The following is a 14,399-nucleotide window of genomic DNA, read 5'->3' on the forward strand; positions in this document are numbered from 1 at the left end:
ATTCCTCAAGTTTTGCTAAAACACATTTGAATTAATTTGTAGTTATGTCTAAGCCTGCAAAGTCCATTTACCTTAATAGAACTGGCTGATCAAAATAAATGTTCGCAAAATGTAATTAAATACGTTTTTACCAAATACTTTCTCAAAACCCACTACCTTTCTTTAACGAAAAAATAACATTTTAAACATAATAGATTTCACACAACAGCACGGAATGAAAAACACATAGAGTAAAAACAGTTATGCATGGTGCAGCTGTCAAACGAAAGGTCCGCCACGTACACCATCTACTGAATGTAATCGGAAGTGGCAATTCCCATACAAAATTACCAATTTAGATTTGTTTATTATTTCAGTTGTTGCTTTGGGTTTTTTCTAATGTTCTTTTTCCTAAACCACCCCAGTATTGAGGCGAACCAAAAAAGTAATTATTCAAACAGGTCTAAATATTTTCGAGTTTTTGCGAGACTAACGCAATGCGATTGATTTTTATATAGAGAGACTAACTAATGCCCGGCATTAGTTGCAATGCCTCTTTAATTTTTTTTCCAAATTTTTAAAAGTAGATATACATAAACAGTGTGTGTGTGTGACTGTGTCTCTATCCCGCTCTATTTCTACACCTCTCTGTAAATCTCTATATCTTTCTATCTGGAGAGTAATGTTATTCGCGTCCGTAGGTTTAACTAACTCCCTACACGTGCTCTCAGGGTAGTGCTAAATGAACACCCGTAACACTGAGGTCATGTCTCGCAGTACCGGGGGTCTAAGCTTAATTAAACGGGTCATGAGGTAGAAACCCTCTGTAAAAAGTCAAAAACCTTGGGGCACCAGGCACCATCCCATTGAATTTAGTAGCCTTGCTCCAGCAACCGGGGCTCTGCTGGAGTGGACAGATTATTTCCATAGGTACTCGTGGGATCAATATGCAAAATATTCTCTTAAACCAAAACCAAACAGAGGTCCAAATGGACATAGAACAGACGATAAGCAATGCCGCCCTTCAAGCTTGAAGCCAGTACATTCCTTTTTCCATCAACCGAGAAAGAATAAACTCTGTACCTACTGCTACCGACCGCCAAACACCAATAGAGACTCAGTACGAAGATTGAAGAGTTTCTCGATTACATCAAGGACAGGAAAAACGTACATAGCGAAATTAGAAGACTAGCCAGGTGTATTGAAACAGCAAATAGCCTGGCATTCAAATACTATAGTGCCGCTCCACAGGGGACACCGAACAGGGCAGTGTCATCCATGCAAACGTCCCCCTGGATGACTTCACAATCCGAGGCACCGTTTAATCCTAAGAACACCAAACCAACACCGGAGGAGATAAACAACTAAAAAAAAAGGCAACTATCCACACCTAGCCCTACTTCAGCCACCAATCCGCTGACTCAAAAAACCAGCCAAGGATGTTGCTTGGATGGAGGTGTTGTGGAGAAACAAGAAGAAGCAAACACCCCATGATGAAGTGGCTACACCAAGTAAGACCCAAAAGCCATAGACAAACGATGGCTCTAACTCCCAAAACATCCACCAAAAAAAAAGAGGAAAAAACCACGAACAAAGACCATCCTCATCCAACCAGCAGAAGAGCAAACCTACGCGGATCTCCTCAAGGAGATTAAAACCAAAGTGAACCCCACTGAGACTGGGGTAGACATAAAGTCTATCAAACAAAGAGAAGGGGCGTATTACTAGAGATAGGTCACAAAACCGAAGACAGCACCGCCTTCACCGACGCAGTCAGGTCAGCCATCTTGAATATCGGCACGGTCAAGACACTGACACCTACGTTGACTATTGAAATACTCAACCTGGATGGAGTTTCTAACGAAGTTGATAGCTAATGCGAAGTGAATTTATTTTCATTTCCTGCTTCTATTATGCCATCTTAGTTGTTTTAGTACATTAAAACAAATGTAATAAGTGATATAAATTTTATCTGAACAACAAGATTGTATAGTTATAATGTGTTTAATTATATGAGATTTATAATTCGGCAGAGAATGAAAAAAAAAATGTAAAACGTGACTTTACCACCGGCCTGGAGATTAAACGCGTTAATTTAACAAAGACCACCCCGCGAGGCCAACGCGCAGCTTTTTGCGAGATCAACGTGAGCGCTACCAAGGCCCTCTATAAGGCTCGCATCAAGGTCGGATGGGTCAACTGTCGCGTCCGACCAGTCACAAGAGTAACCCGCTGTTTCAGATGCCTTGGATATGGTCACCTGTGACGCTCCTGCAATGGACCGGACAGAGGCAAGTGGTGCTACAAATGTGGCGGAGAAAGCCATAAGTCCATAGACTGCGCTGAACAGCCAAACTGCTTTTTGTGCACACCGGATAAAGATGTCAAGGATGGCCTGTCCAACATCTCTGTCTCCGGGGCCTGCAAGGCATACCGTGCTACTCTAACTGAAACTACATGATTGCAGAAATGATGCGCGTATTCCAAGGGAACCTCAACAGGTGTGTGCTAGCACAGAACCTACTATGTCAACGTGTCTTTGAAGACAAGATTGACGTCTGTATCATCTGCAAGCAACACTCAAACCTTCGAGACAAAACATGATTCACGGATAAAACCAACATGGCAGCAATCTGGACTGTAAGCCCAAACAAAGTAACCATCATCAACAGCGGATGGGGAGCAGGATTTGTCTGGATAAAAACCTCCCTGACTTACTTCATGAGCGCCTACCTTTCATCTAATGACGGTATTAGTGTGTTTCGTCAAAAAACAGGCTAACATTGAAAACACAATTAGCAAATTCAATGGCGAATTCATCGTAGCTGGCGACATCAACGCCAAATCTGCTGAATGGGGAGCAGATTTCTCGGATACTAGAGGAAAAACAGTCGCAGACTTTACTTCAAGGCTCGTTCTCACAGTCCTAAACACTGGAAACACCCTAACCTTCAGAAGATCGGGGTATCAGGAGTATATCCTCGACATCTCAATGGGTACCCCAAGAATCGCCAGAAAGATCAAGAACTGGATCGTCTCCGAAGAGTACAGTGGTAGCGACCACCAACATATCACATTTAGTGTTGAGGTGGCTCCCACCCCAGCAATGCAACAAGGTCCTAAAGAACGAAGGTGGAACGCCAGAAAGATTGCCCTAGAAGCTTTCTGAAAGTCTCGTTCACAAAGCTGATCAACCCTTAAATACCACCCGGCTCCCAACACCAGAGTGAGATGGAAAGAATGGTGTTGACAATGATGAAAGCTATCACCACCTCTTGTGATGCCTCTAAGCCACAATCCAAAACCTTGGCCTACACAGGCTGGCATACTGGTGGACGCCGGAAATTGCAGCACTCCGAAAAAGATGTCACAAACTTCGCCATTGAGCAACAAGAGCTGCAAAATGCACCCCTGACCTAGCCCTTTAATCAAGCGAGTACAAGAAGACCAAAAATGACTTAAACCGAACTATCAAGGCAAGTAAAGCGACGCTGTGGAAATAAATCTGCAACAACCTTGAGAAGGATATCTGGGGCAAAGCCTACCAAGTTGTCGTAAATAAAAACGGAAAGGCTACACCAGAAAAACCAAACAACCCCCCGCCATGACGACAATGTAGCGGAGCTGTTTCCCAAACACCCAATGCAAGAAAAAAGAAGGCACTATACCAACAATGGTGAAGTTACACCTTTCACGCCCAAGGAACTGCAAGATGCAGCGAAGTCCCTCACACCAGTAAAGGCACCCAGCCTCAACGATATCCCAACGTCGGTGATCAAGATCATAGCCCAGGAATTTCCGGACCTACTGCTGAATGCCTACAACGCGTGCCTTGCAACCGGCTTGTTTGCCACTATCTGGAAACGCAGAGACTGGTCCTCTTGGACAACGGGAAAGGAACCCTTTTAACACCTTTGTCGTTCCGACCACTCTGCATGCTAGACATTGCCGGAAAACTGCTTGAAAAGCTAATACAAGCGAGACTCCAAAATTACATTGACTGTGTCGGTGGCTTAGCCGAAAATCAACATGGCTTCCGAAAAGGCCGATCGATAATTGGCACGATTACGAAGATCATAGGGATTATAACCGAAGTGTGGTCTGGTAACCTTAAATCACACAAAGCCTGCATCCTCCTCATGCTTGATGTGAAGAATGCCTTCAACAGTGCAAAATGGGACTACATTGTGGACGCACTGGAGCACCGGTTCAAGATCAAAAAGGAGAACTTGGCCATAGTTGACGATTATCTCAACGCAAGAATGCTAATCGTGAAAACCACAGAATGCTCACAGGAGTATCAGACGACAGTTGGTGTACCACAGGGTTCAGTCATGGGCCCCGACCTATGGAACGCAGATTACGATGAATTACTGGACATTATCCTACCGAAGCAAGTACAGCTAACGGGATTTGCTGACGTCGCGGCCACAGTAGTGGCGGACAGTGTTGAGGAGGCCGAACTACTGGTCTGGTCGACCATTGAAGCCGTCGAGGCCTGGTTTAAGGAACACTGTCTGAAACTAGCAAATCATAAAACATAGATGGTTGTGCTGATGTGACATTGGCGAGGCAACACTGACATCAACATGAGCACTGCGCTACCTGGGAGTGGTGATAGATGAAAAGCTATCCTTTCGAGACCACTTTGAAAGTTCATGCACCAAAGCTAGCAAAATGGTATTGAGCCTATCAAGAATCATGACAAACACAATGGGCCCACAAACCAAAAAGAGAAGAGTTCTTATCGAAGTAGTTCAATCAATCCTACTCTATGAAACAGAAGTATGTGCAGATATTCTCAAGCAGAAGACCTATCGGCAGAAGATAGCAGCAGTACAACGGCATGGAGCCCTCAGGGTGACCTGCGCCTATCGCACGGTCTCCGAAGCTGCTGTACTAGTTATAGCAGGGGTTAAGCCTATCGAGCTACTAGCATTCGAGAGGGCGAAACTCTATGACATCAAAGATACCGGCGACAGCACAAAGGAAGCCAGAGAAAAAGTGAAGGCCGAAACGCCGGAAGAATGGGAAGACAGATGGAAGACCTGCGACAAGGGCAGATGGACAGCTCGCCTGATCCCTAACATCAAAACCTGGATCGACCGAAATCACGGTGAGACAGATTTCATCCTGACTTAATGGTTGACAGGCTATGGCTAATTCAACGCATACCTACACAAATTGGGCCTACACCGCACTCCGATGTGCAAGTACTGCCCGGACAAAACCAATGACGCCAAGCACATGTTATTTGAGTGCGAACGATGGAGTAACCACAGAGCTAACAGCGAAACAACAATAAGCAAGACTCTCGATCCTGCGAGCCTAGTGAACCTTATGATACAAAGAGAAGAAAACTGGAATAAAATCGCCGCCTATGTGCAGAGCATTCTCAAGGAAAAAATATATGAGATAGAGACCAGTAAAACAGGAGCGGACTTCATTTGACGCAACACCGACTGGGTTGAAGTAATGCTAACGCGGTTCCGGCCTAGTCTCCCCATCAATACTTACGGGGAAAGTGGAGAGGAGGGTTTTTAGTGGGTGGAAATCCCACACTACCGACCATCATGTGTCATACCTCAAGGCGGTGTCTTTGAAAAATTTTCCCTCCTCTCTCTCTCTCTCTCTCTCTCTCTCTCTCTCTCTCTATATATATATATATATATATATATATATATATATATATATATATATATATATATATATATATAAGGGATGGGAAAACCGATTCCCAATTTCATCGATACCTACCGATTCTACTTAAATAATCAAGAATCAATGATAAAAGTCGATTACCGCATTTAACAAAAAAAATCATTTCACAACATTGCAAATCTGTCAGATACAATTATTTAACGACTCTTACGGGAAATTTAAATACTGGGTAAAACACTTGTCTTGTCACTGGTAAACAAACACCGCAACATGGCCGCCACTGAACATTAATCATAAATGCACTAAAGCAAACAAAAGCTTACACACGCTCACGTTATGTTAAACCCAAAAATATACTGTAAAAATACGCAAAACTACGGCGTTTATTTTCCTTTACGGCATAATGTTTGGATATATAAGACAAACACGCAAAGTTTTAAAGCCTACGCACACCGCTCGGGGCACTGACGTCAGCTTAAAACAGCGACAACAGATAAATACAAAAGCAAGCAGATGATTGGGCGAACGGTGTTTGGAACAGCCTTACGTGAGTGGCCATACCACGTCAGCCGGGGGCGCTGGCATATAGTTGGAACAGCGTCGTAGTATCAAGCAGATTATCAGGCGAACCAGATTTATAGGGGACCTTCGGAACTATCTTTACTTCGTCACCCAGCCGTACAGGGCAGCACAAGCATTTTAAATCGCGCCAAAAAGCGGAAAAATGTAAACAAACATTCATTTTCGAATGGTGTGACGATGATCAGTTGGTCAGTGTTTTATAGATTTTGTTGGATCGTTACCACAACGTCAAAATAACAATGAATGAATTTGTGTGTGTTTCTTAAATGTTATTTAATGCCGAAATACCACAATCAAGTACAACACTTTCATTTGCTAGTTCTCTAGTTGTTGCTTAATTTTGTTACTGTTTCATTTCACATTTTTTAGTTAATTTGTACCCTTCTCTAAGTTAGGCAAGTTGTATGAACGAAAATAATTTATACTGCTCAAGGAAAGCTTAAAAATTTTTTATAGTTTATTCCATATTACAAAACAAACTTTAGATTAGTTTGACCCCTTTGACATATGAGCCATTAACTTCTAATGATGTAAACATTTATATGAGTTAATGTTAATAACTTAGTTGTGTACTCAAATTTGATAAATATGAATTTATGATGTATGCTACATCATATATGTATTGAAAGCTGAAAAAAGAAATGTTGCAAATAGAATTTGAATTATTTAATATTAAGTTAACTAGGTGAGTATTGAGTATTGAGAATCGAAGGATTTTTTAAGGAATCGCTAATCGGGTATCGGATTCAAAAATTTTGGAATCGTCCCATCCCTAATATATATATATATATATTTTAAAAAATCTCTCTATCTGATAGCTCTCTCTCCATCTAACTATCTCTTTATACATCCCTCTCCTTTCCTCTCCCCCTCTCCCTACTTCAACCCCTTTCTTACTCTCTCCCTCTATCTATCTTTCTCTGTCCCGCCCTCCCTCCCACCATCTGGACTATAGCAAAGAGGAAATACTATAAAATAATTACAGGTAACTATCAATATGTCTCGCGTGCCATCTTAAATTCTGCTTTAAGGGTTGGTGTTATCGTAATCTCACCTACACAGTGACCTCCCTTGTGTTTCGAAGGTCAAGTGTACAAAATTTCATTGAGATTGGATTAGTGATTTAGGAACGCATAGAGGACAAACACAGAAATATTCAAAAGTAATTGAAGTAGCAATTTTCATACAAAATTATCAAATTAATTTTTTTTTTTCGGCTGTTCCTTTGGGTTTTTCCTAATCCCCCCCGCCTTAAACCATCCCTGTAATGAGGAAAACAAACCAAAAAAAAAATCATTCAAATGGGTTGAGCAGTTTTCTTGTTTTAGCGAGACTAACGCACAGCAATTGATTTTTATATATAGAGATTAAAATAAATAATTGAACTGAAGCCTTACGACAAGAACAAATGCAGTTGGCGAAACGTCACATTTGTTTCATCGTTAGAAGCCTATTGTGTTCACCTGTGGTCTCTTTGCAGTACATATTGTACTTATTTAAGCCAATTGAGTTTTCTTATTACTGTTTTCATTTGTTCTGTCATCATGTCAAACTGAGCTGTCGTTGTCAGTAACTTTGCTGTTGTTGTTTTGTCAATTTTATCACCCAATCAGTTCTTTTCCACATTTTGTAACATTTTACTGACTCAAATTCTTCTTTGGAGTTCCATAAATGTGCTTATGTCTTTAAAAAAAAAAAAAAAAGTTAAACTTGGCTTTTTTTGTGTGTTCTTTACATACTGAAATTTTTTTTAAAAGTCTAGTTTTTCTAGGACAGACAAATACAATGCAATGGTGCAAGTCCATAATTTTACATTATTTGTACATTATTTTAATGATTCCTAGTCATTGATAGTTTGCACTGTACATCATAGAGAAAATCCAAAGAATGGGCAAAGAAAGCTGAATACACAGGCATGCAGAAAACAAGCTAAAATTAGCTAAAGACAAACAATTGGGTTTCCTCTATGACATACAGTGCAAACTGGCTGACCTCATGTCCAAAATAATGATTTAGAACAGATTATTTGTACCAAAATTGCAATTAACTTTTGAGCACTTACGTGTCGGATCATTCACCTTAATTACCTCACTAATTCTGATTTTGACAAAATTTGATATTAAGGAACTACGTATATGACTAGGTAAGTAATTCTACCAAATTTAAGATTTTTATTTTCGAAACTGTCCAAGATAGACATAATAAAAATAAAAATTTTCATTAAAAAGGTAACTTATACACTTATATATGGCTGTAAAGTTTTCCTTAATTGTAGTAGAGTAAAAATTCAGAAATCACTTCAGTCTAGTAATGGGCATTTGAAACGTGAAATTAAAACTTAATATCTATACCGAGGTATGTGGTGCCCTGTCTGCACCATAGCCTATTTATTAATTGCAGTTGTGGTTTACTGTACAATTGTATTAGACTTGTATTTTACCGTACAATTGTGTTATAGTTGTATTTGCATATCTTGTGTGAAGTACTTTGTAATAAAAGCCTTCCTACCAGAAGCCAGTGAGTGCTTTGTCCAGGGACTGAAGCATATGGGACGCCTAGAGAGCCCACTGATGCCCATCGACCAGTGTAGTAAGTGAGCCCGCCGCTCAGAGCGGGCTGGTAGGGTGTATGAACAAGAACATAGTGGAGATCGAGCCTAGCACCCACACAGCCAGGCCACCTCTCAGCCCGGTGGTGGAGTCAGCCGGGTCCATGTGCACAACTTAGCCACGAATAATGTGTACATTTCCCCAGACATATAAAAATATATAAAAAAATTTTGTTCGTATCTTTATAGTAAAAATTGAATTTTTACTCCAATTTCAAAGAAATTTTGCATTTCACTTTCGAAGCACGATGAAGGTCACTGGTTACATGAGTCTTTGAAAAACCAAACCTCACCTTCCATTCCCAAACCCTTTAAAGCAGAATATTAATACTGCTTCACAAAATTTTTCTATTGCATTGTTAATGCTTTCTTCATTTCCTGGCAATGCTTATTGCATTGTTGATACTTTATTCATTTCCTGACAGTGGCTTTTGCATTGGTGATGCTTTCTTTGCATCCAGGCAAACACTATTACATTGTTAACACTTTATAATGCATTGGCGTACCAAAATGGTCAATTTATACCTGTCTCTATAATGCACTTTAATTATTTTCTGAAATGCATTTCTTCATGGTATGCATATATATATATATATATATATACACACACACACACACACACACATACACACACATATATATACATATATATATACTTATAATTATATACATATTTTTCTGAGATAGCATGTTTTGAGATATTCAAGGTCAATGGTAATACATTATCATTATAAGGTCATGTAAGGTATGCATAGAAAGCTGTTTGTCTTAGCTTTTCAATTTTTACTCTACTACTACAATTATGGAAACAGTCTAAGACATTTATGTGTATGTGTATGTGGGTGTATGTGTGTGTGTGTGTCTCATATTTTACCCAAGTTTTAATGTTTACTATGTCTGTATCTTGGACAGTTGAAAAATAAAAACTAAATTTTCAAAATTACTTACCTAGTCCTATAAGTCCTTAATACCAAATTTCATTAAAATCAGAAGTTGTGAGGTCAGAATGTAAATTTTTTGTAATTGATCAGTCATGGAATGTCCATTTTAAAGATCACAATAACTTTATTGCATTAAATGTAATGTTTTTTTTTTTCATACAATTTGTAATTTAAAGCAAACATAAAATAGATTCTATACAGAAACTAAGAAAATCAGCCTAAATATCTTGCAAAAACCAATAATTTAACAGATGCCAAAGCTCTCTTTCTCAAAGGGGGTCTTTTTTTTACTCTGTGGTGCCACCCCATCACTTAAGCCTATAAAGGCCAGGTTAAACTTTGGCCTGCTGCTTTTATCACATTCAGTGCCTAAACACATAATTATACTCCAAAGTAGTTTTAATCTTAAACTTTTTAATTGTTTATCATTGCAAAAAATTACACTTCATACAAGCATATCACATAATTTAATGGAATGGATTTACTCCACCCAATACCTATGCCCATGTGAAATAATTAAAATGTTAGTATGGAAAACATTTTTAAAGTTAGAAAACTGTAATAATATTATCAATAAATGCTCCTTTCCATATCATAAAGTCTACTCTGTGCCTTCACAAAACCAAACTTCCAATAAAAACAATTAAAATGTTTTAATGATCGAGAACTTTTTAAATTCAAGAAAGCATTTTTTTATTTAGTTTCTCCCCCTTAGGACTTGGCTCACATGCCATGTTAGTCACTTCATTTTCTTGTCATAAATAAATAAATTTGTGATTAAACAATAGGCCTGTGTGCCAAGCTTCCAGTAAGCGAATGAATCTTAAGCTATGTCCACACTTCTGCGCTTTCATCTTCCTCTTTCCTTTCAACTTGCAATTCCTCTTTCTTTTCAACTTTCCTCCAACTGCATGTGTCTAACGCATGCCTCTGATGCAAGCTATACATACCTGTCCAAATTGGTGCGTCAGTTTCGTTCAACACTCACAAAATAAAAATGTTGCGGACGCGAGTTCACTTTTGATAAGTGCAGCTTATTTAGTAATTAATAGTGAGAAAAAGAAGAAAACCACAGGCAACGCTCAATATGGCATGTTCAGAAATTTCTCAAGGATGTCAGAAGCCAACTTTGACACTTTGTTGAGTATGGTTCAGCAGAAAATTGAACCCATGGTGATTCATTTCTCTCATCAGCCCCAGAACCCATCTTTTTCTTACTAACTTTTTTGTGATCTTTCGAAAAGTATGAGCTCAAGTTTTTTATTTTATTTTTTACTCCCTGAACATCAAGATTATATTTCTTTCCCAAGTTACTTAAGCGTCGTTTTGAACGGTTTTGTTTGTATACAACTTTGAGGAAACATCCCACAAAGCAGGACACTTTTTATAGTCTTCTATAAAATTTAAAGTCTCCTCAACCGCGGACGACATGGCTTCTAAAATATAAAAAGTGCAAGGAAAGACGCATAAATCCCCAAGTTGTACGGATCGGCTTTAAACACAGTGTGCGCTACGTTCACTCACCCCGTTAAACTACGATGACGCACGCAACAACACATTCGTCAGTTGCGTTCCTCCGTGCGCTAGACGCATGCCTTTGACGCACGTAAAAACACATACCTTAAGCTCTATTTAATATTAAATTTGACTTTGCCAGGAAATTTGCTATTTGTTTTATTTGAAGCTTCAGTTCTGATGCAAAGCTTTGTGTCTGATGTGAAGCTTCACATTTGTTGATAAGCTTTAAAACATTGAAAGTATAAGATTTGCTAATGAAAATAATTTTTCACTTTTTTTTGTGTTGTATATGAAATGCTTGAACAAAATTGGTTACTTAAAAAAAAAAATCAAAAGAATGCACTCCATTTGCTTTTGTGAATGTTTAATATTAATATTATACATTTTATTTTATAGTTTTTATTAAATAATGTTATATATAGGGCCCAATCTGTTAATCACTCAATCATTTCACACATTACAAACGTTAAACAATTATTTGTTTTTACTTCAATCCTATTCATATTTTATAAAATAAAATTAATACAGCTTCACAGCAAATATTCATAATTCATAACTTGGCAAATATTTTAAACATTTGAATTGATATTTGCTCCACATCAAAAAACTAGTATTCGCACAAATGCAAAAAAGCTATAATGATAAATCTACAGGAATAGTCATTGAACCACAGTTAGTGTGACCAAAATGAAATAGCCAATAACTGCAGTTATTTAATGCTCTGACATATACTCACAACTCCCTCCTTATCGACTCTTGAGATCATCAATTCCAAAGTCTTAAGTTTTTCATTCAACTTCATCCTCCTAGTTACACTCCACTCTTGATCTTCAACATCTTTAAACACCAATTTAATCATGGCGTAGACCTAAAAAAAAAAAAATTATACAATGAAAAAATTTTGAAGTTTAAAAATAAATTGTATTTACTTCATTCTCAGGATTTTGTTAGTGTTTCTATGTATTTTAAAATTGTGCATCTTATGCTTAGCCACAGTTCATGAACCTTTCAACAACAATTAAAAAAAAAAAATCTCAGGATCTAATGAAGCACACAGTCCCCAAATTTTGTGGGAATGAAAACAGTTAAATACTTTGTTTAGAGGTTTTATTAATTCAATTTTTGCTTCCCATCTTGCATTGGTCAGTTTGGTTTCAATACAATAACTACTGTAGTTGTGTTGCTCAGTCATACACGAAAGGGTGTTCCCTGGTCGTGAAAAATAAGGCACAGCACTCAGGCGTGGCAAGAGTCGGTGGTTCCAGCCCAGCCATCACATGACTCTCGTTACTTTACAAGTCCCTGGTAGGTACTCCAACTCTGGAGTCCCACAATCCTTAGGTTCGTTTAGCAGACCATGGCCAGCAACAGTCTGCCTAACCATCATTGTGTTTGTGTGAGTATAATGAAAAGATAAATTCCACCTATACAGTTTCACCTAACAGACATTCAAGGGTTCCCACTGAAATGTTTCTTACTAAACCCTTTTCTTTTGTTCTTGATTATTTCTGGCCCCAAAATAAATTTCTGAGTTATTTAAGTTGTACTGCACATAAGGGGGAAAAAATGATAAAAAATAAAAATAAAAAAGGATTTTAAAAAATCAACAAAAAACATTGTTCAAAAATTTAAGAGAGGGTCTCTTACAAGTTGTCACAAAATTATGCATTTGTAGCTTTATTACAAACAAATGTGTGTAAAAAAACTAGGTCAATTGTGTAGTGATAACATACTACTATTTTATTGAGTTCAAATTCATGACTTACCTAAACTATTTGATAAATTCCTCACTATTTGTGACTTACACTAACCATTTTTCAGCCCTGACTATTTATATAAAACCATTTTTCAAATTCCTGACTGCTATGGATTTGGTTTTATGACGTGAAGACACAAAGAAAATAGACACAACTCTTCACAACTAAATTCATGATGACTCAGTTAAAACTCTGTATTGATTGGACAATAAATTATATAAAATACAAATGATCAATAAATTAGACATTAAATAAACAATCCTGCAAATGAAATACATTTTGTAGCAAAAGGTCTATATAAAGGAATAAAAACAACATACGAGCTAAGAATTATATCTAGCGCTTATGTTAACTCAACATTGCATAAATTCTTTTAAAAACAGATCTAACAGGATTTCTGCAAGAGCTCTAATTGTGCTACACCAGAGAACAATCCAATCATATGTTAACATAATACTAGGGAATGAGATATAAGATACGGCAGGGAAACTTCTTTATTTGAAACGTGCGCCCTGAAGCGACAGTTATTCCGAGAAGGGTGAGGAGGCACTCATTCAAAAGAGTGGGACCTAACGTTGTCTGTGATGTACGTTTAGTCACGATCATGCAATGGACGAGGGAGGAGCATGCACTCGCCTTAGAGGCATACTTTTCAAGCGGCTGTTCAATCATCACCATGCAACGTGCATTCAGGAATCACTTTGATGTCGCACCAGCGGGTCGTGTTACTGTTTGGAAATTGATTCTTTTATGGGTGGACAGCTTAAGGAAAACTGGTGATGTAAAGGAAAAAACCTAGACATTCAAGAACCGTCAGAACACTCGAAAACATCACGCAGGTTAGGCAGTCAATTGGGTGATATCCTAGGCGATCTGCGTGCAAACATGCAGCTGTTCTTGTGATGTCTAATCGTTCTGTGAGGCTAATTCTTCATTAAGAACTGCAATTTAATCCATACAAATTGGCAAAAATTGGCAAATTGGTAAAAACTTAATACACTCGATTTTCTTCCACAAAGAAATGTATTCAAAGCCGTTCTAGACAATAGGCCTCATGACATCCTCGTATTCTTCAGCCATAAGGCTCATTTTCATCTTTCCGGTTGTGTGAACAACCAAAACATGTGATACTGAAGTGACACGAATCCTCAAGAACATCATACAGAACTTGTGACTGGTGTGTATTGCCCAGAATAGGTATCATTGGGCCACAGCTTTTTTGAGAAAACGGTCAGACAGTTACAGTCTGTTCGTAATGTAAACATGATTGAGAAGTTGTTTTTTTTTAACCAAAACTTCTGGTTTCAGCAGTATAGCGCCACGGCCCACACAGAGTGAACGCCAATAAATCTT

General features: G+C 38.2%; 1 protein-coding gene across 1 annotated transcript in view; it reads right to left on the reverse strand.

The window, feature by feature from the left end:
* The window catches only part of LOC134531661 (DNA repair protein RAD50-like), a 280,275-nt gene that overhangs the window by 238,259 nt on the left and 27,617 nt on the right, over positions 1–14,399 (reverse strand). The window contains exon 4 of the mRNA XM_063367439.1: positions 12,026–12,157. Within this exon, the coding sequence (XP_063223509.1) occupies positions 12,026–12,157 (132 nt within the window). The remainder of the gene's footprint in view (positions 1–12,025; positions 12,158–14,399) is intronic.

The sequence above is a fragment of the Bacillus rossius genome, chromosome 5 (assembly GCF_032445375.1).
Source record: "Bacillus rossius redtenbacheri isolate Brsri chromosome 5, Brsri_v3, whole genome shotgun sequence".
NCBI lineage: Eukaryota > Metazoa > Arthropoda > Insecta > Phasmatodea > Bacillidae > Bacillus > Bacillus rossius.